The sequence below is a fragment of the Camarhynchus parvulus genome, chromosome 8, assembly GCF_901933205.1.
Source record: "Camarhynchus parvulus chromosome 8, STF_HiC, whole genome shotgun sequence".
Classification (NCBI taxonomy): Eukaryota; Metazoa; Chordata; class Aves; order Passeriformes; family Thraupidae; genus Camarhynchus; species Camarhynchus parvulus.
In genome coordinates, this window is record NC_044578.1 from 1,193,194 (window position 1) to 1,215,189 (window position 21,996).

Sequence of the window (21,996 nt, forward strand, 5' to 3'; positions counted from 1 at the left end):
CCCTCTGAGAGGGAATATTCCACCCCTCTGGAGCAAGCAAAGTCAGGAATTTTGGATGCAGACAGTAAGTTTAAAAATATTTTAATAAGCTTTTCCAGAATTGCAGACGGGGAAGGGGAGTAAGAGGAGGGAATTACCGACAGTGCAAAATACTGTGTGGAAAAAATGTATCCAACTAATCTGTGGGGTTTGTGTGTGTGGGGTGGGAATTCATAGCACATTGAACCCTTTGGGAAGCCCAAGGATTTCCTGTTGGACTGGATTCCCAACTGTACAGAAGGCTTGGAAAATGAAAGCAAAGTTAGCAGATTTCCAGGATTTTCAATAGCTTTAGTAGTGCAATGACTTATCGAGTTACAGTGGCTGCAGTTTGAAACATGAACAAAGTATTGTATAAAACACCAGCATAAACAAAAGGTAAATTAGAATTAAATATTCTTAAAGTCTAGCTGAGCATTACATAGTGGATTATGGAATGTCAGGTCTCTTCTAAGTATCACCAAAAAAAATAAAAATAAGGAAAGATAAAAAACAAAGCAACATTCATGAAAATATACACAGTGCTGGATTTCACACACGAGCCTGAGACAATTCATTTGGAAACTTTCCTATGGATTTTTGGGAAGAATTTCCAACTTGCAACCGAAAACAAAGAGCATCAAAATAAAACTGAAAATAGGATTCTGCTTGTGTGCAACCGTCCTTGAGGTTCTGCTCATGACCAGAGGGGAGAGTTAACAGCAACCTCTGCCTCAGGCATTAATCACTGCATTCCTTAATTAACACAGGCTTTAATTAATGAACCTCACCCAGAGGCTCTCCAGGAGCAGGGCTGGCAGGCAGAGCCGATCATTCCCCAGGGTTCTGCATCCACAGCCCGTCCTCATCCCGAGGCTTGGCTCATTCCTGATCACAAAGTCCAAGGGAAGTTCAGTGGAGAAGAAACCAAATCAGCCCCAGCCCTCAGCACTGGGCTTTGGGTTGAAACATCCATTTCAAACCATTCAGTTCAACTGGAACCATAAAGAGCATAACCCTGCAGAGAAAATAACCAGTGAAGGATGAACAACACACCTGTGAGGAGGAGGAGGAGGAGACGGGGTCAGCAATGGTACAACTGAACAAACATCCCGGATTTGAACAGAGCAGAAGTGGAGCTGGGCTGAAGAAAACAACCAAACAAAACCAAAGTGTATTGGGATATCAAACGTTCCTGATTGCTGGATGTAAATCCTACACCCACAACTTCTCAGTGGTGCTGCTGGCAGGGTGAGCACCACCCTACTGCCATTTACTCATGAGGGATTTTTGGTTCTCACGCTGGAATTAGTTCTCCCCAGCTCAATGTGAAATTCCTGCTCTCCCTTCTCCAGGCAAGCGTGTGCACCAATAGAGAATCACAGGATTTCCTAGGTTGGAAAAGACCTTGGAGATCATCTGGTGCTCCCAGTGCAGCCCCCCTGTGCTGCTCAGGAATTGCATCCAGCTCCAGCTGCATTTCCAGCCAGTCCAGCCTCACTGCAGCCCTGCTGTGCTCCCTGGAACCTGGCAGGGCACGGGCTGGGCACAAACCAGGGGATGATGGAGCAGCTGAACCTGCAGAAGGTTCAGTAAACTCGAGAATTTGGCTGCTGGGAGATGTCTCTGAGTTCCAAACACAGGGAGAAAGAAAGCAAGGAAATGTGTGCAATGCAAGCAGCATGCTTAACAAAAATTGAAACATCATTATTTGCCATAAAAAAAAAAAAAAAAAACACGTTTCCAAAATCAAATGCCTTCTAACCATTCTTATGTTAATTATTTACCAGTTTCTGGGAAGAAAATTAACACGTTGGTGATTAATTTTTAACTCCATTGGTTTGGTTTGGTTTGGTTTGGTTTTTTTTTTTTTTGTTGGTTTTTTTTTTTAGAAAAGACTTCAGCAAAATAAAAGGAAGCTGACATTAGACTCAGGGTATCAACTCTCTCATAAAAGTTTACCAACTGTACAAGGTAAGAAAATTATACAAGCTTTTGTTTTAAGAAAGGACAGTTCAATCAAGACATAAGTACTGTAAAAATCTTTCAAAGGCTACAAAGAAATCTGGAAAAATACAGAATGTATTTCTTTAGCCCAGATAAAGAATATGGAAAGACATCATTGATGTCAACAATTTTACATAGACAAACCTGACCTGGTTTATTTATTTACCTTTTAAAACTTCTATATATAAAAATAGTTGTGCTCATAACTTTCAGGATTCATGAGGGTTCCTTAATGATGGGATGACATTTTCCTCTCTCCAGCAGGAGTGGAAGTCTCTGTGCCTGCTCTGTCTTGGCTTTTCCTGTTTTATTTTAACTTCCTGCAAAGCCCCAAATGCTTTGTTCACTTGTAGACTGATTAAATGCTGTTTTATACATTAAATGCTGTATTAACACATTCTTTAATGTATTAGGCTGGGAATATTTTTGCAGCAACTCACTGCTTTGTTCCTTAAATATTTAAGAGCCTTTTATCCCAGAACTGCAGCTGCCAGCTCTGAGAAATTCAATATTCTCCTGCTGCTTTTCAGCACTGAAGAAAACCAAATCATCGGATCTTTAGAGCCAACTAGAAGGTCTCAGGAAACAAAAAAAAAAAATCTCAGATTGTTTATGGAACTGGACTTTGGAAGGTAACCCATCAACCCTGAAAATTTTAGACACCCACAATTTACTCCAAGGAATAAAATCAGCTCCCAGCACTCAGTCTTCCAAAGTTTCCAGCTCCTCCAGCTTCCCGTGGGAGTTGGTTTCCTGGAAGAACTCTGAAGCACCCGGGCTCTCCTTCCCATTGCTGTTAATTCTTCTTCTTTTCAGAGGTCTCTCGCTCTTTTCTTCCAGCTCAGGCTCGTTCCTGGGGGCTGAGTGAGCCAGTTTGGGGTCACTGGGGAGGTTTTCGGGTTCGTAGCCGTTTGTGTCCAGCTCTGGGTGAGGGGTTTTCTTCCCACTGCAAGGTCCATTGACGTGCAGCCCCTCCAGCTTCGCCTCCTCCTTCCCTGGCACCTCCCCGGGGCCGTTGGCAGAGACACCTGGGTGGGAGAGAACCCCCTTCAGCAAGGCTCAGCAGCACCACAACAGCCTGGGCTGCCTCAGGAAAGCACAGTTTGAACTCAAATTTCATTAAAAATCCAGTGGTTTTCTCCTTCTCCTCTCTGTGTGACTGATGTGCACACAATTGACACAGGGAGTTCATGGAAGTGCTTAAAAGGAACAGAGAATATCCTGGAATCCCAGGACCCCAGTGGGCTCTCCTCACCTGGGCTGGCTCAGGAAAGCAGAAATTGAACTCTGCTTTCAAACGGATTTATCTTCCAGACAAGGCCCCTGCCTAAGTGCAAGTGTGGAGGGGTTTTTAAAAACCAGTTTGAACTTGAAATAGGCTGCTTGTCTCTGGGGGTGCTCACCTGGAGAAGAGGAGGCTTTGGGAGAGCTCAGAGCCACTTCCAGGGCCTAAAGGGGCTCCAGGAGAGTGACTTGGGACAAGGCATGGAGGGACAGCACACAGGGAATGGCCAGGGACAGATGGGACATGGGGAGAGAGGAACAGGAGCAGCCTGGCAGGGTGGGGAGGGGCTGGGATGGAATTCCCAGAGGAGCTGTGGCTGCTCCATCCCTGTAGTGCCCGAGGGTGGCTGGGAGCAGCCCGGGATGGGGATGGTGTCCCGGGCAGGGCAGGGATGGGCTCTCCCTGGCCAGAGCAGCCCGGGATTGCTGTGCCGGGGCAGCCGGGCCCTCTCACCGTTGGGGGCGCTGCCGGAGGCGCACTCGTCCCTCTCGGACTGGCTGGTGCTGCTGTTGGAGGCCGTGGGCGGCGGCGACGGGGCCCGGCTGGAGGCGGCGCTCTCGCTCTCGTCCAGGAGGCGGTCCATGTAATCCCTGCGGGACAGACAGACACAGGTGGGACAGGATCCATGGAATCCCTGCGGGACAGACAGACACAGGTGGGACAGGATCCATGGAATCCCTGCGGGACAGACAGACACAGGTGGGACAGGATCCATGTAATCCCTGCGGGACACACAGACACAGGTGGGACAGGATCTATGGAATCCCTGCGGGACGCACAGACACAGCTGGGACAGGATCCATGGAATCCCTGCGGGACAGACAGACACAGCTGGGACAGGATCCATGGAATCCCTGCAGGACACACAGAGCTGGGACACATCCATGGAATCCGTGGGGGACTGACACACAGACACACAGAGCTGGGACACATCCATGGAATCCGTGGGGGACAGACACACAGACACCCACCCAGCTGGGACAGGCTGGAGATGCCCCTGCACACACTGCAGTGGAAAGGTTTTCCATTGGCAGAGGGCAGGGATGGCTGGGATTTTGGGAAGGAATTGCTCCCTGGGATGGGATTCCCAGAGCAGCTGGGGCTGCCCCTGGATCCCTGGCAGTGCCCAAGGCCAGGCTGGACAGGGCTGGCAGCAGCTGGCAGTGTCCTCTGTCCCCCATCCCTGCCCACTGGATGGGCTTTGAGCTCCCTCCCAACCCAAACCATTCCATGATTCCAAACCCTTTATGTGCTTCCAAGGTGATCCCTCCAGGTACTAAACCTGAATTTGCTGAGCCACCAATACCAAACCATTCCAGTAAAAATAAATCCCATTTGTGCAAAAAACTCCCAAAGGGGTAAAAAATAAAACCAAGTGAAAAACTCCAGAGTTCAGGACATTCCCATCTGTGCCATTTATTCCAGAGCTCCAGTTCAGAGCAGGATGGAGATGGAAACAAAGGGAGCTGGTGGATGAAACCCTTGGATGTGGTGGGAGGGCTGGAGTAACTCCAGAAACTTCTCCTGACATGTAATTATCCTGGAATTCCACCCTGAATTCCCTGAATTTATCTGCAAAATCATTCAAGAACAGACAAGTCCAGTCCTTAATGACACTGCTGCTGCACCCGACAGCAGGAAGAGACCCAAAAATGTCTCATTTGGGGAAAAATGGAAAATAGGGGAAAAATGGAAAATAGGGAAAAATGGGAAATAGGAGGAAATGAAAAATGGAAAACAGGGGCAATGGAAAATAGGAGGGGAAATGGACAATAGGGGGGAAACGGAAAATAGGAAGGAAAATGTGCAAAATAGGGGGAAATGGAAAAGAGGGGGGAAAAACCCACCAAGAGATGGAAGGGAAGGGGGAGCCAGGCAGTCCCTGCCAGGTAAGAAACTCTCTGTAACACCCACAAAGTCCCTGATGGCAACTCTGGGTGTCCCAGAGCCCTGAAATGTTTGGAGGAACAATAATATTCCAAAGAAGGATCAAGAGAGGAGCCAGGAAGAAATGAGGAATGAAAATAATAGTAAAAAAGCTTGGCAGGAGGCAGTGGAAAGAGTGGGACAGGCAGATCAGAGCTTTGGAATGAAGGGCAGCAGAACAAGCTGGGAGCTCTGCTCACACATTCCCTCTTTCCTCAGCAAGGATGGGAATGGGAAAGGAGCTTTGGAGAGCCCCAAATCCCTTGGGATTTGGTGTTGTGCTGGCCAGAGTGATGGACAAACAATGCACCACAAATTCCACCTGGAACTTGGGATTCATGCTTTTGTAGGAAATATATTTAATTAAAACAAGCATTTAAAAAAAACCCTATTAACATTTAAAAAGTAAACCAACCAAATCCTAACAGAACTCAAACTCAAACTGCTCCTCAGTGCAAAGTGTTGGCATTACCCCAAAGAAATGTATTTGACACATTATTTATACACACTTATGACAGATTTTTTACACTTTGGCTGTTTTCCTGCTGCAAATTAGGCTCTGAATCCCTGAGTTTTCAGCTGAGAAGAAGACAAAACAAAGACTGAACCCCAAAAATGATGAAATCAGGCACATCTTACGTGACCCCAGGGTGCAGGTTGTATTTTTTCTTCCCAAAGCGGGTCTGCTGAGCGAAGAAATCGTAACGTTCTGACTTCTTCCACATGTAATAAAAAGCCACACACTCCCCCACCGAGCGGGTCCGCACCTGCAGCACACACAGACAAGCCTGGGTCAGGTTTTGGTCCAAAAAAATCCAGCATTTCTAGCAAAATGAGTGAAATTCCAAGTCAAAGCTGCTTGGAAGAGGGGAAATTCTTGGGGTAAAATTTCAAAATCGAGAGGGCAGTTTCGGGGTGTTTGTAAAAATATTGGAGAGAAGGAAAGGAAGGGAAGGGAAGGGAAGGGAAGGGAAGGGAAGGGAAGGGAAGGGAAGGGAAGGGAAGGGAAGGGAAGGGAAGGGAAGGGAAGGGAAGGGCAGGGAAGGGAAGGAAGGAAGGAAGAAAAAAAAAAAAAAAAAAAAAAAAAAAAAAAAAAGAAAAAAAAAGAAAGAAAGAAAGGAAAGGAAAGGAAAGGAAAGGGAAGGAAAGGAAAAAGGAAAAAGGAAAAAGGAAAAAGGAAAAAGGAAAAAGGAAAAATTGATTCCAAGGGTGGGCAGAGTCAGGCTCCAGGGAAGCAGCCCTTCCCACAGGATTTTTGCAGGATTTCTGCAATTCCAGTTACAAATTCTGGACTTTGAGAAACCAATTTGGATGTAAATATTGGGGAAAAAATGAGGAGGAAAAAATTCCTGCCTGGATCCATCCCTGGAAGGGTCCAAGGCTAGGTTGGAGCAAGCTGGGATACTGGAAATGTCCCTGCCCATGGGATTTTTTAAGCCACTTCCAACCCAAACCATTCCAGGATTCTGATTCAACAGCAAAAATGAAATAATTTTGTCCATTTCTTTATGAAGGACAAAATTAATTCATAATTACTTTGTTTTAAAATGTAAAAAGTGAGAATTGCACTTAAAGTTTACCTTATTTGCCTGAATCACGTGGAAATCCTTGCCATAGACTTTCAGCCCTTGCTCAAAGTTCCTGCATTCCTCTTCTGTCCAAACAGACAATTCTTCTACAGGAAAATCAAAAATAAAAGCAATAAAGAAAATAGTTAATTAAAAAGCCACTAAAAGGCAACTGAAGTGACAGAAATGTAATGTTATAGCTTGTCAAATAAAAGGTTAATTTGCTCCTTTATTTAGGATTATTTCATTTAATGTATTAGGGTTTTAAATGCTACACTCTGTAAAATAAAAAATTAGTTTTCTCCTTTATTTAAAATTAGTTTAGTTTATGTATGAGGGTTTTAATGCTGCACTTCGTAAAAAAAAATTAATTTTCTCCTTTATTTAGAATGAACTCATTTTATGGAGGCTTTGTAATGTTATACTTTGTAAAATAAAAGGTTAATTTGCTCCTTTATTTAGGATTATTTAATTTTATGCATTAGGGTTTTAAATGCTACACTTTTTAAAATAAAAAATTTGTTTGCTCCTTTATTTAAAATTAGTTTAGTTTATGTATCAGGGTTTTAATGCTGCACTCTGTAAAAAAAATTAATTTTCTCCTTTATTTAGAATGAACTCATTTGATGCATCAGGGTTTTAAGTATCACATTTTGTAAAATGAAAGGTTTGTTTGCTCCTTTATTTAAGAATATTTTATTTTACATATCTGGGTTTTTAATGCTACACTCTGTAAAATAATAAAATAATTTACTCCTTTATTTAGAATTATTTCATTTCACATATTAGGGTTTTTAACCTTATACTTTGCAAAATAAAAGGTTAATTTGCTTCTTTATTTAAAACGAATTCATGTTATGTAGAAGGATTTGTAATGTTATACTTTGTAAAAGAAAAGGTTAATTTGCTCCTTTATTTAGGATTATTTAATTTTATGTATTAGGGTTTTAAATGCTATAATTTTTTAAATAAAAATTTTGTTTGCTCCTTTATTTAAAATCAGTTTAGTTTGTGTATCAGAGTTTTAATGCTACACTCTGTAAAATAAAAAAGTAATTTTCTCCTTTATTTTGAATTAACTCATTTATAATATTTAATGTTATACTTCATAAATTAAAAGATTTATTTGCTTCTTTATTGAGAATTATTTAATTTTATGTATAAGGGTTTTAAATGCTACACTCTGTAAGATAAAAAATCATTCACTCCTCTATTTAGAATTATTTCATTTTATGTATCAGGGTTTTTAATGCTACACTCTGTAAAATAAAATTTTAATTTGCTCCTTTATTTAAAATTAATTCATTTTTTGTATCAGGTTTTAAATATTATCTTTTGTAAAATAAAAGTTAATTTGCTCCTTTATTTAAGATTATTTTATGTATCAGGGTTTTTAATACTACACTCTGTAAAATAAAAAATTAATTTGCTCCTTTATTTAGAATTAACTCATTTTATGTATCAAGGTTTGTAATGTTATACTTTGTAAAAGAAAGGGTTTATTTGCTCCTTTATTTAGGATTATTTCATTTTATGTAGCAGGGTTTGTAATGTTATACTTTGTAAAATAAAAATTAATTTTCTTCTCTATTTAGAATTAATTCATCTTATGTAGCAGGATTTGTAATGTTTTATTTTGTAAAATAAAAGTTAATTTGCTCCTTTATTGAGAATTATTTCATTTTATCTAGCGGGGTGTGTAATGTTATACTTTGTAAAATAAAAGGTTTATTTGCTCCTTTATTTATGATTATTTCATTTAACATATCAGGGTTTTTAATGCTGCACTCTGTAAAATAAAAAATTAATTTCCTCCTTTATTTAAAATTATTTCATTTTATGTAGCAGGGTTTGTAATGTTATACTTTGTAAAATAAAAATTAATTTTCTTCTTTATTTAGAATTAATTCATCTTATGTAGCAGGGTTTGTAATGTTATTTTTGTAAAAGAAAAGGTTTATTTGCTCCTTAATTTAGAATTAATTCATGTCTCATGTTTGTTGCATTCACTTTGATGACTGAAAGGTCTAGAAGAGCACAATTAAATACCTAAAAAATGCCCAGTTGGGTTGTCAAGAAGTAATTTTCAATTTGAAGCTGGGGCTGAAATCCCAGATATTTGTATCAAATATGGCCAGGAAGGGAATTTCCACATGTGCTAATTCCAGTCTCCCGGAGAACAATGAGAGATGCATTTAAATGAAGATTAAACCAACCTTCTGGGCCTGCTGGCAGCAAATCTGGGTGGGAAATAAATGGGAATTTAGGAATGGAAACTCCTTTTGAGGGCACGCTCACCTCTGGCTGCTTTGACATTAAACCTCAGCCTCCGTAAGGACTCCTCCGTGTCAAAATTGCACTTCACCAGCTCATAGAGGGCCTGCAGGGAGCAAAACACACATTTACCACTGCAGAGCCACCCAAACCCTGCTGGGCCACAGCAGCACGCCCAGAAATCCCTGACACCTCTTCAGATTAAAAATAAACCCTTGGAATCAACACGGTGTAATTTAAGATGTATTTACTGTGTTTACATTTCCAAATCTCGATTTACAGAACCAAGAAAATGCCCAAGCAGAGCACTGCAACTTTTTCATCCACTACACGCATTTGTAAAATTAATGTTTGGGGTTTTTTTGGGTATGAAGAAAAAAATCAAGCGTGCATTCATAGAGAATTTAATCATTGAAAAAATCTGTATCGGAGAGAATTAATTCATACAGATTTATATTTATATAAAAATATTTTATTTCTTTTCTATGATATATTTATTTTACATAAAGCAACATTAAGCCCAAGTTAACAGTTTAATATTCTCTGAGAGGTAAAATCCTCATCACATTTCTATTTCCACAAGGAACAATGAAACTGTTTCAAGCCCAATTTTACCTCTTGGAAGTAAAATGAGATAAAAAGATTATTAATTCTAGAAAATAAATTGCATATTTTTTTTTTTTATACCTGCTCATTGTCTTTAATGTGGGAGCCCTCAGGAATTGCATCCAGGCCCTTCTCCTCTCCCGTGCGCCTCGAGGCCTCGTTGAGGAATTCTATGACTTTATCCTCTGGTAGAAAGTCAGGATTCCAGAGCAGCTGGTCATCATTTTCATACACTGGATAAACCCCAGGGAGAGCACAAGAAAATCAAATCATTATAATAAAATGAAATAATTAGAAAGGTGATCATGGGAGCACCATTAATCTGGAAATCAGTAAAACCTCATGGATGCAGAGATTCAAATGACTTGGGGTTTGGATTTTGCCTTCAAATGCTGGCATGATCTGGGTTCTGGATTATAAAACTCATCCTGCAACTCCAAAATTTCCATCTCCACCTTTTCCAGGGCTTTCACAGGAGTTTGAGAGCAAGGAAGCCACAGTAAACTAAATTTAATGGAGAAATGTGGGCCGAGTGAGACATCCCCTGATTATTTTGGAAGAGTTTTATTTTGGAAGAGTTTTATTTTGGAAGAGCCAAGCTTTGGACTGCAGCAAAATAAGGTGAAATTCTGGCTATTAAAGTAGGAAAATATCCAGACCTTGTCTGTGGGCTCCAACAACCTGAGGAAGAGCAGCAAGGAAGGAATTTGAGCACAGATTCCAAAAGGAATGCTTGGGAAAGCACAGCCAGCACAGAGAGGGAGGTGTGGAGGACCTCAGGGGGTTCAGAGATCAATCTCTACTTGGAAAAAGTAATTTCTAATGTAAATAAATACAAATAAACCCCCAAAGGTGGTAAAGAAAATGATTAAATGTGTTGCAAAGAAAGCAGCTTCACTTCACCCAGGACACACTTTGGGAACAGCTCCCAGGAGTTTTCTGGGTTTTGTTCCAGAGGTTCCCACTCAGCTGATGTTTGGCTGCTCATTCAAGAAAAATAAAGAGTTCTAGGAACCCTCAGAGAATCCTGGAATGGTTTGGGTTGGAAGGGACCTTTAAAACCATCCAGTTGCATGGATTCCCCTGGGAGGAGGGAGTGCCACTGTGCCAGGGTGCTCCAAGCCCTGTCCAGCCTGGCCTGGGATCCCCAGGGATCCAGGGGAATCCAAACCTCCCTGGGCATTGAGATAACTGGGCAGAAATTTGGGTTCTGGGAGGGCTCCAGGCTTTGTGGTGGTTATTTAAAAACTAAATTCTACAAAGCTACAAAGAAATCCATTCTCATTGACCTGCAGTGTGAGCAAATTCTTAGGAACAGGCTGAATGAGCAGGAAAATTTCCTTTTTCTGCTCCCAGCTGGGTTTAAACTGGATCTGCCTTTCCTGACAGCATCCAGCCACAGCCTCTGCTTGGGATGAGGGGAAAAATTGCTGGGAAAAAAATCCACAAGAGCAGAATTTCTTCTTCCTGATTGAAGAGGTACAAAATGTGAAAAGCAAAGCTGCTGGTACCATTTTGCCCTTTTCACTGTGATAACCCAGTTCCAGCAGTGCAATTTCTCCATTAGCTGATTGATTTCACATAAAAGAAATCCGTAAGTGAAGAGGTTGCAGCTTGTGTGGATCACTAAACCAGAATCCAAGGGTTCAAGAGGCACCAGGCCAAGAATAAAATCCTTCTTTTCCTCTTCTTCCAGCTCTGCTGAAGCACAGGATGGGCTCTAATTTGATGACGGTGGCTCTAATTGTCACTCATTTATTAAGACACATGACATCAATCCAGTCTTTTCTTTCTCCTAATCAGACATTGACCCCAAGCAGCAATAAATGGTCAAATCTCACCTTTTTCATTCTCTTTGTATTTGCAGGTGCCAGCTGGAATTTCAGCTTGGAACATAGAGCCCACCATGATTTCCTGATTGGAATAAAAAGAAGAAGTGAAGCCACCCTGAGATTTTTTGTTAGCAAACAGGAGCATGACCACATCTTTTTTCCTCCCCTCTTGAAACTTTCATTGTTTAAAATCTAAAAACACAATTAACAGGTTCAAATTTGAAGGCAGCTATATGGAAATGGATTTTTGACTGCTTGGGGAGGATTTAAAGACTTCTCATTACCAAAACTCTCCTATTTATGGGGAAAATCTGCAGAGGATTTAGTAACAGATTAATTAATTATTCATGAAATGTGGGCTGAATATTTACCTTTTTCCAGTCTTCTGAGGGAATATAATCTTCATCTTCTTCAGATTCCTCCTCTATTTCACTATCTGCAAGAAATTTCACAGACATTTGAGCCCAGAGGAGCAGGGCTGGCAGAGCCCAGCAGCCCCAGCCCTGCTCCCTCCTTCCCTCCTTATCTCAGGGACACTTTTGGGACAACACTCATGGCCCAGCAGTGACAAGATTAAAAAATGACCCACCCAGATTTGGATTAAGATACGAGCCAGGCTCTGAGAAACTGAGACATAAATAAAAACACCCCTAAATTTTGTTACTAAATTCACATTTCTTTTCCCTCGGCTTTGAAGGATCCCCATCCAAGTTTATTCGGAATTTGTGGGAATATTTTTGTGGGTTTCAAGCCCTTTTCCATCAGCTCCTGGCTTAGTTGCTGCTGGTTTTTTTCAGGGAATTTCAGGCAGATCTCAGCAGAAGGTGAGAGAAATCTGGGAGTGTTTCCTCTGGGAATTTAGGAGCCTGGGGTGCCCAGCAGCACTTCCAGGAGATTATTTGGGATAAGGACTGGCAGGAATGTTAAGCTCTTTATGGTACAGGCCAGCTGCCTTTCCCAAGGTGCTGGTTTCTGTACAGGATGGGATACAGCAGCACTAAAATTATCTATACATTAAATGACATTTTATAGACAGCTGAAAGCTGTAGAAACCCCCAAACCTAATGCAATACACTTGAATTAAGTTAATTCTGTGCTTAAAAATAGGAATTTATTGAAGATATTTGCAATCCTCTGCACAGCTACACACTTGGCAATTGTTCATTTAGATTTAAAGGTTCCCTGGCAATTTTGGATTTAAATAAACCACAAATTAATAATTGCATTTCTAACTAATAATTATCAAGTGTAAGGTATGGTAAGGAATCTTATTTGTTCAAACACAGAACAGAAGGAATTCAAAGAGCAATAGCCACTTTTATTGAAGAAAGATGAAATATCTGCTGTCCCAAGCAGCCCAAAGGGGTCAGATCCCATCAGGGGAGATTCCAGGGAAATCAGAGTTCAGGATGCAAAATCCACTTGCAAACAAAATAAGAATGAAAATGATCAGCTCAGTGCTGGCAACAGAATCAAAACTGGAATTCTTGAAGCAAATCTTCTTCTTTGTGACCTCCCCCTTCCACTATTTCAAGGTTAACAATTCTTGGCCTTTCCAGATTTTACTGCTTTTCTGTTTCTGAGGAAATCTGTGTTTTATTTGCAGGAAATTTCAGTCGATTCTTCCCTTCAGGTGGACTCTGAGCTCCTTCGGATGAGGACAGAGCCCAGGCTTTGGCAAATAACCAGAGCACACCAATTCATTTTAACCTGTAAAATGTCAAATTTCAATTTCAATTTTTCAATTTCCCCAAATCTCCTCCTTTCTTGTAAAATCAGAGATGATTTCCTGTCCTTCCACAGAGCCAGCAGAGCAGCTTCAGCCCTCAGCTAAAACCAGGACTTTCCTCCTTTGTTTTGAGCATGATTCTCATCCACAGCAGCGCTATGAAGAGGAAAACTCAATATTTTTAGGGCTCAAAATGCATTTCTGGCACAGAATACTGGGATTTGGGGGCTGATTAAACTGGACTTACTGGTATCAAAATATTTACAGCGCCGAGGGCGAATGATCTCCTGGGGGTCTTGGGAAGCCACAGATGGGGCTGGGTCATCGTTGGAGGACTGGGTCTCATCTTCCTGCCCTGAGGAGTCCTTGATGGTCTCCTCCTGCCACAAAAGCAAATCAAAATCAATGACAGCAAAAATCAGCAGCACCTCACTTATCCTTGGCAGTGAAAAATCTGATTTTTAATCAGATTTTTAAATATTTTTGCCAGGATTGTAAATAGATTAATCCCAAATCTCCTTTATTTGTGGCTTGTCCTGGCTGAGCCACCACAAATGTAAATTTTTTAATGTGTGAACACATTCTGAGGTTGTTTTTTAAGTAGATAAAACTTAAATCTTTGCTTTTTTTAATTCACATGGTTTTGATTGAATTTCATTTCAATGAAATTTTAATTTGATCTCCAAAGCCCTTTCTTATTAATTTGCAAAAAAAGGGGAGCGATTTAGATGGAAATGGTACCTGCCATAAAAATCCATGTGAATTGAGTGGTTCAGCCCCACAGGAAGAACAGGCTTGGCTCAGTACATTAAGCCAAGACCAAAAATAGAAATAAATTCCTTAATTAGAATAAATTCCTTTATTAGTAACATTTTAATGTGTGAACATACTCTGAAGCTGTTTTTAAGCAGATCAATAGAACAGCCAGACTGTAACAAATCAGAAATGTGGACCCAAAGGAAATCTGAATCTTTGCTTTTTTTAATCCTCATGGTTTTTATTGAATTTCATTTCAATGAAATTTTACTTTGGTCTTTAAAATCCTTTCTCATGAATTTTCAATTAAAAAGAGAGGGATTTAGATGGAAATGGTACCTGCCATAAAAATCCATGTGAATTGAGTGGTTCAACCGCACAGGAGCAGCAGGCTTGGCTCAGTACATTGAGTCAAGACCAAAAATAGAAATAAATTCCTTTATTAGAATAAATTTCTTTATTAGTAACATTTGAATGTGCAAGCATACTCTGAGGTTGTTTTTAAGCAGATCAATAGAACAGCCAGACTGTAACAAATCAGAAATACGGACCCAAAGGAAATCTGAATCTTTGCTTTTTTTAATCCTCATGGTTTTTATTGAATTTCACTTCAATGAAATTTTACTTTGGTCTCCAAAGCAATTTCTTAGGAATTTTCACTAAAAAGGGGAGGGATTTAGATGGAAATGGTACCTGCCATAAGAATCCATGTGAATTGAGTGGTTCAATCCCACAGGCTTGGCTCAGTACATTGAGCCAAAAATCCAAATAAATTCCTTTATTTGCAGACAAACCACCACAACTACAGGAATTATTACAAGCAGAGAAAACGAAAATGATAAATATTTATTTAAAATGGATTTTTGTGCTCCCAAGCCTGCTGTTGTACATTTGGTGCTCTGTGCTGGACACCCAGGGGCTGTGTGGAGCATCATGCCCAGCACACAGGGCTGTGCACTCCAGCAGAGCCCTGTCACATGTGCAGCTCAGAGCAGATTAAAAATAGCAGCCAGTGAGTGCAGGCAGGGAAATGGGCTGAGAGAGCTGGAGCAGGAGAGCTCCGTGATCCCACAGTGCTCCACCCCCACAGCCTGCAGCGCCCTGAGCTCAGAGCCCGCACAGCCCGGGCACCTCAGCCCAGCCGGGATCACTGGGATGGACTGGGATGGACTGGGGGGCTGATCCCAGGGCTGGGGTGGACTGGGGGGCTGATCCCAGGGCTGGGGTGGACTGGGGGGGCTGATCCCAGGGCTGGGGTGGACTGGGGGTCTGATTCCAGGGCTGGGGTGGACTGGGATGGACTGGGAGGGCCTGATCCCAGAGCTGGGATGGACTGGGATGGACTGGGAGGGCCTGATCCCAGAGCTGGGATGGACTGGGAGGGCCTGATCCCAGAGCTGGGATGGACTGGAATGGACTGGGAGGGCCTGATCCCAGAGCTGGGATGGACTGGGATGGACTGGGAGGGCCTGATCCCAGAGCTGGGATGGACTGGGATGGGCTGGGGGGGCTGATTCCAGGGCTGGGATGGACTGGGGGTTCCTGATTCAGGGCTGGGATGGACTGGGTGTTGCTCTAGGGCTGGGCTGGGTTGAACTGGGATGGACTGGGAGGGCCTGATCCCAGAGCTGGGATGGGCTGGGATAGGATGGGATGGGCTGAACTGGTGTGAACTGGGATGGGAATGGGGGGTGCCTGCCCCTATTGTAGGGCTGTGATGGGCTGAACTGGTGTGAACTGGGATGTGGGATGGGATGGGATGGGATGCGATGGGATGGGATGGGATGGGATGGGATGGGATGGGCTGAACTGGTGTGAACTGGGATGGGATGGGCTGAACTGGTGTGAGCTGGGCCAGTGCTGCTGAGGGCAGAGGTGCCAGCCCTGCACTGTCCCTGTGGAGTGGGGCCCTGCAGGGGACAGGACAGGGGTGGCTCCTGTGTGGGACACAGGGACAGCAGAGGCAGGGCCTTCCTTCCATCAGCTGCTGAGAGCCCTGAGCACAGCCAGGATGGCATTTGTGCCAGCAGGGCACTGAGCACTGAGGGCACAGCAGCAAGGACACTGCAGGAGCAGCACCAAGCTCAACCAAATGACCATTTGGGCCTTAGTTTGATTCTGCACAGGGTGACTGAGGTTGGAGAAGCCCTCCAGGATCACCCAGCCCAAGCTGGGACCCATCCCCACCCTGTCACCAGCTCAGAGTGTCACATCCAGGGGTGCCCTGGACACTCCAGCCTCTTGCAAAGCCTGACCACCCTTTCCACGAGGAAATTCTCCTGAAGGAATTTTCCCTGAAAGAATTCTCCCTGCAGCCTTCATGTTACATAAGTTTCTCCCCCTCCCCTGAACCTCTCCTGATCCAATCCCACTCCGGATCTTCCTTTCGAACTGTTCAACCCCCACAAAGAACAATGCTCTCCAGCACCTGTCAAGGCAGCTTGTAAATCCCAGGAACTTCAGTTCCTGACTCAGATGTACCATTCCTCATCCCTGGGTGCCATTCCAGGGATTCTCAAATAGGTGAAGGTACCAAAAGCCCTGAATGGATCTCTTTTAAGGCCACACTAGGAAATGAAACCTCCTCTAAGGCCTCAGCTTTTGTGTCACTGACAGCTCCAAGGGGTATCTTAATGGAATTCAGGATGCAGCAGCTGTGCCCATGACAGGACTCTACATTCCAAGTAGAAAAATCTCTTTTTTAAAATCAGAAAAATATTTGAAGAGAACACAGAAAAGGAATTTGAAAATGCTAAGCTCAAAACTAAACATTTGGCAAAGATACTTGAAGCATTAGGCTGAGTTAATTCAAGTACAACCAGGCTGGAAAAACACAATTTAAAAGGCTCAAGTTGGAAAACTTGCAGGATTTCCAAGACCCAGAGCCACATTTAATCCAGCAGTTTGTGCAGTTTCAATAATCAGCTTTTCTACTCCAAATAAGTTCAGCTGTATCCCTAAAGGTGTCTGCAGGCATTTAAAATGTCAGTGCTGAGGTTCTGAAGGACAATTCCCATCCCTCACATGATGCTGCATCCAGGGATTTTCAATTGCCTCTGTTTGGGATGAGAGAGATGGAATTAAGAGCAATTAAGAGAAATACAGATGGGTAATTAAGAGTAAACCTTATTAGTAAAGCAAGGTTTATGAAATCAACTCTATTACAAATTAGCTCTGCCATGACCTGGGATACTGAGTAGTGTGGGTATGCAAATCAAGAATTTACATATGCAGATGAGCACACATTTACCTTGTTTTCCCCACTGCAGCCGCTGTTGTCATCATTATCGACATCATCATCATCTTCTCCCTCCTCCTCCTCCTCTTCTTCCTCCTCCTCCTCCTCCTCCTCCTGCAGGGGCACGGTGCCATCGTAGCCGTAGCGGCTCAGCAGCTCCTGGATGGGCATGTCACTCTCCTGGGAAACCCCAACAAAAACTGGGAATTAACTGGCATATCCCACAAGAAAAATGTGGGGATTCTGTGTGGGATAATTTCCTTCCCAATCCTTGAATTATTTCCAGCAGACCTCCCACCCCAACACGATGGGCACGTCACTTTCCTGGGCCAAATTCAAACAAAAACTGGGACTTAACAGGGATATCCCACAGGAATTCCTCCACAGCAGCAAGGTTCTCATCAAACCATAGGAATCAGAGCACCTTCAACAAGAATGGCCATCCCAAAAGGGATGGACTGGCAAAAGTGGAAGTTTGGGCTCCTGAGAAAAATGTGGGATTTTTGTGGATATTTCTGGGATATTTCCACTGGGATTAACTGGGACATTTCCTTGATGGACTGATAAAATAGGAGGATTGGGGTCTTAAGAAAAATGTGGGGTTTCTTTGTGGGGTAATTTCCTTCCCAATCCTTGATTTATTTCCAGCAGACCTCCCATCCCAACAGGATGGGCACGTCACTTTCCTGGGCCAAATTCAAACAAAAACTGGGAATTAACAGGGATATCCCACAGGAATTGCTCTGCAGCATCAAGGTTCTCACCAAAGCACAGGGATCAGGGCACCCACACCAAAAACAGCCACCCCAAAAGGGATGGGCTGGCAAAATTGTAAGTTTGGGCTTCTAAGAAAAATCTGTGGGCTTTTTTTCTGCTGGATAATTTATTTCCTAATCCTTGATTTATTTCCAGCATAGACCCAACAGGATCTCCTGGATGAGCATGTCACTTTCCTGGGCCAAATCCAAACAAAACCTGGGATTTAATAGGAATAATTCCACAGGAATTCTTCCACAGCATCAAGGTGAGCACTACCCCACAATCCACAGGGATCAGGGCACCCACACCAAGAATGCTCATTATGGACTGGCAATATTGGAAGTTTGGGCTCCTAACGAAAATGTTTTTATTTTTTTCTGCAGGATAATTTATTTCCCAGTCCTTGATTTGTTTGCAGCAGACTTTCCACCCCAACAGGAACTCCAAAGGGCCATCAAGCTTTTTAAAAAGGTGTTTGGTTTTATCAAACACCTTGAGCACCCAGAGGAATATTGGAATATTTATTGGAATATTGGAATATTTATTGGTATTCCCTGCACTGCCCAAAACCAGCTGGAAATTGTGATTTTTAGTACAAATTGGTGGGAAAATGGGTGAGATGTGTGTCAGCAGCAATTCCTGAGTGACCCCAAGAATTCAGCTCAATCACAACACCTGGCTGGGACATGGAATTCCACCTTTTAGGGGAAGTTGTGCTCCAGGGACAATTCCATAGAGTTCCACAGTTCTGGAATATAAAACTCCCAAAATGCTCCTCTCAGAGTCCCTGACCTCTCATTTCTCTGAGAGTTTGGATGGAGTGAGGGATCCCCGATACCCAGGGAAGGACAGCAGGAATTTTTATTTCTCATTTATTTGAAGCTACTTGGTTCCAAACCCATCCCCAGCTGGAAACAAATCTGCTAAAACCCTACAAAATTTTATTTAAAAATCATGAAAAAGCTGGTCCACTCTGAGGAGACATTTCAATTTGTACTGTCAGTTCTCAAATTAATTCAAGTACAACAAAGGCTCCCAAACTCTCACCTTTATTAATAAAAATTACTAATACATACTATTAATAAATACTTTTCATTAAATTTTATTCATAAATAGTATTAGTAAAAATTGCTGGCTCTGCTAATTAATTCCTTTATTACTTTTAAGCCTCAGTGTCCAGCCTCTCTCCCTGAGTGAGATTTTTCAGAGCAGAAATTCTCAGGAATCATTTAAAAATTCTATCTCAAAGCATCAAACCCTTTGTTTATTATTTGGAGTTGTGTGCTTGCTCCAAATAGTTTTTCCCTAGTATCTAATGCACATGTTGGCTGATAATCAGATATTTTTAGTTATTGGCTGACCTTAGACTTCCTATCCTAAGGGCCTGCACTGATCTAATTTCTGGAAACATCCCAATAATCCCAATGACAAAAGTGGAGCTGGTTGTGCTCTGTAAAAACAAGAGTGACAGGGCTTATCAGCACTTCTTATCTGTGATTATTTTATTTTATTTTATTTATTTTATTTTAGAGAACTAAGCCATTCTACCTCTTGTTCCCCTACTCCTTGGTTAAGCTTTACACCCAGCCATACAAAACCCATGGAATTAAATGGTTTTTTTTGGTCCCCACAGTGTCACTTGATGGGGAATAAATATTTTACTGACCCAGACAACATGAAAGGCCTGTGCTCTTAATTAAACCTGGCAGCAGAGCCAGCAGAAAAATCATATTGGAATCATCCAAATGTTCTCCAGGACATTTTGGAAAGGAATATCCTGTCTTTAAGCACTCCCATCCCATAGAGCTGAGAATTAAAAATGAAAATTTTGACTGGAATTTGTAGGTATTTGGGAATTGTGGAACAGGAATTTCACTGACCCTGTGTTACCCAGCAAAGGGGGTTTGTATTTATAATGTTTTTCTCAGGTTAAGCCTCTTAACTTCAAATAGTCCTTTGCAATTCCAAGAGCTCCAGGGACCAGCAACACTCCAAGAGAAAACAAAAATTGGAATTTCTTCATCACTTCAGGGTATTGCAAAATGGAAAATGTGAAAAAAAAAAAGAATATATTTGTTTATTATTTACCCACAGCTAGAGGTAACCACTGGCTATGAGGGGATAAACTGAAGGGCTGTAATGTGGTGAGAGAGTTACATGAAATATGAGGGGAAAAAAGCCAATTTTCAATTTAAACCCCACATAAGAGACATGAGGAGCTCCATTCCTCATTTATTTTACATGAAGCACATTTAGATTCACCAACTATTTATTTATCTTTATGTTTTCCATTTAGTATCAACCTGGAAATTAGCAGATTAAAAAAAAAAGATCATTTCCACTGGAAATATAGATTAAATTGAGTAAATTAATTTCAAGTCCTATTGGCAGAATCACTTAAGCTAAATAGGATTTGTACATCAAATATTCATCAGTGAATCATTAATGATCTGTTCTGGAGGCCAACAAGGCCACAGACAGGATCTAAATTACTTTGCATTTATAATGAACCCACTTGGTAATTTAAGAATATTATTCCTGCCTGAGAAATAATTGAAGACAATACAGAAGTGACAGCAGAACCAGGAAGAAATTAGCATTTACACTGGAAATATTGATTAAATGCACTAAATTAATTTAAAGTGCTATTGGCATAATCATTCATGCTTAAATAGGGCTTGGACATAATTTCCTCTGCATCTTCCTTTAAATGAGGCTATTCCTAAGTGCTCCACTAGTTGACAGATATCTGTATCAAAATGCATAAGAAATGTGAATTATGAGGGGTTTTGTTTTAAAATAAGAATCTACAAGCACTACTCTGGTGCAGCTGGAATACACAAGTTTAGTCAGATGATATTTTAATTTATATTAGTTCTAAAATTCACATCCTATAGATGCAAAAAACTAACCAAGCACATTATAAATATTTATGTACCTTTTTTTTACCCCAATTCTTGGTAAATTTATTCAGCCTTTCCCCGCTCTTTATTATTTATTTGTTAATGGGTTTTTTTTTTAATTCCTGCAGGTTTTGTAGATGTGGTTTGGGATCTGTTCCAGATTGCAAGGCAAGATGCAGTCTATTACCACCTGCATGGCAGTTGTCTTTTGTCAAGTGGGCAGTTTGCCTTATCTCTTCCACAATCACTCCTGGAGATTCTGGAACACCAGCCAAGCACTCCTACCTGGATATAATCTGGAGATTCTGGAACACCAGCCAAGCATTCCTACCTGGATATAATCTGGAGATTCTGGAACACCAGCCAAGCATTCCCACCTGGATATAATCTGGAGATTCTGGAACACCAGCCAAGCATTCCCACCTGGATATAATCTGGAGGTTCTGGAACACCAGCACAGCTTCTCCACTGGATTTCCCAGAGGAACAGCAGCTGCCTCTTCCACTGGATCGTCAGAGAAAGACTGCACCCTTCTACAGGGAACCATCCCTGACACTGCAGGAGGGCTGCAGCCACAATTCCAACTGGATTGCTACAGGATCCCTGCTCCAGCAGAACCACACTGACACTGCAGGAGGGCTGCAGCCACAATTCCAATGGGACTGCTGCCAACACCCTGACCAACAGGGTGTCAGGCTGTGTTCTGACTCTGTCAGTGTTGTTTAAGGTTACTGCACTGTTTATTTTATCCTCTTGTTTTCTTCCCTATTAAAGGACTGTTATTTCCTGCTCCCATATTTGTTGCCTGAGAACCCGTTAATTTAAAATTTATGGCAATTCAGAAGGGGAAGGGGGTTCACATTCCCCATTTCAGGGGAGGCTCCTGCCTTCTCTAGCAGACTCCTGTCTCCAGACCCAGACAGGCTCCTGGAGGCCACGTACCCTGGTAAGATCCTCGATTTCAGACCTGAAGTTTGTCTCCCCTTCCATCATCTCCTCCTCCTCTAGTGTGCGCTCGTCGTCGAAGTCGTGCACCAGCATGTCAGCCGAGGGGTCGAACTCATGGTCATCAGAGGCTGCTGATCCTCCTGGGGG

At 42.2% G+C, this 21,996-nt stretch overlaps 1 protein-coding gene across 2 annotated transcripts in view; it reads right to left on the bottom strand.

Annotated features, from left to right (window-relative positions):
• Positions 1-65: 65 nt before the first annotated feature.
• The window catches only part of MIER1 (MIER1 transcriptional regulator), a 35,382-nt gene continuing 13,451 nt past the window's right edge, over positions 66-21,996 (bottom strand). For both annotated transcript variants that reach the window (XM_030953266.1, XM_030953264.1), the window contains 11 exons: positions 21,844-21,989; positions 17,252-17,419; positions 13,493-13,625; positions 11,888-11,952; positions 11,526-11,598; positions 9,766-9,917; positions 9,103-9,184; positions 6,817-6,911; positions 5,876-6,003; positions 3,764-3,900; positions 66-3,053 (listed from right to left, as the gene is read on the bottom strand). In XM_030953266.1, the coding sequence (XP_030809126.1) occupies positions 2,728-3,053; positions 3,764-3,900; positions 5,876-6,003; positions 6,817-6,911; positions 9,103-9,184; positions 9,766-9,917; positions 11,526-11,598; positions 11,888-11,952; positions 13,493-13,625; positions 17,252-17,419; positions 21,844-21,942 (1,458 nt within the window). In that variant the 5' untranslated portion in view covers positions 21,943-21,989 and the 3' untranslated portion in view covers positions 66-2,727. The remainder of the gene's footprint in view (positions 3,054-3,763; positions 3,901-5,875; positions 6,004-6,816; positions 6,912-9,102; positions 9,185-9,765; positions 9,918-11,525; positions 11,599-11,887; positions 11,953-13,492; positions 13,626-17,251; positions 17,420-21,843; positions 21,990-21,996) is intronic.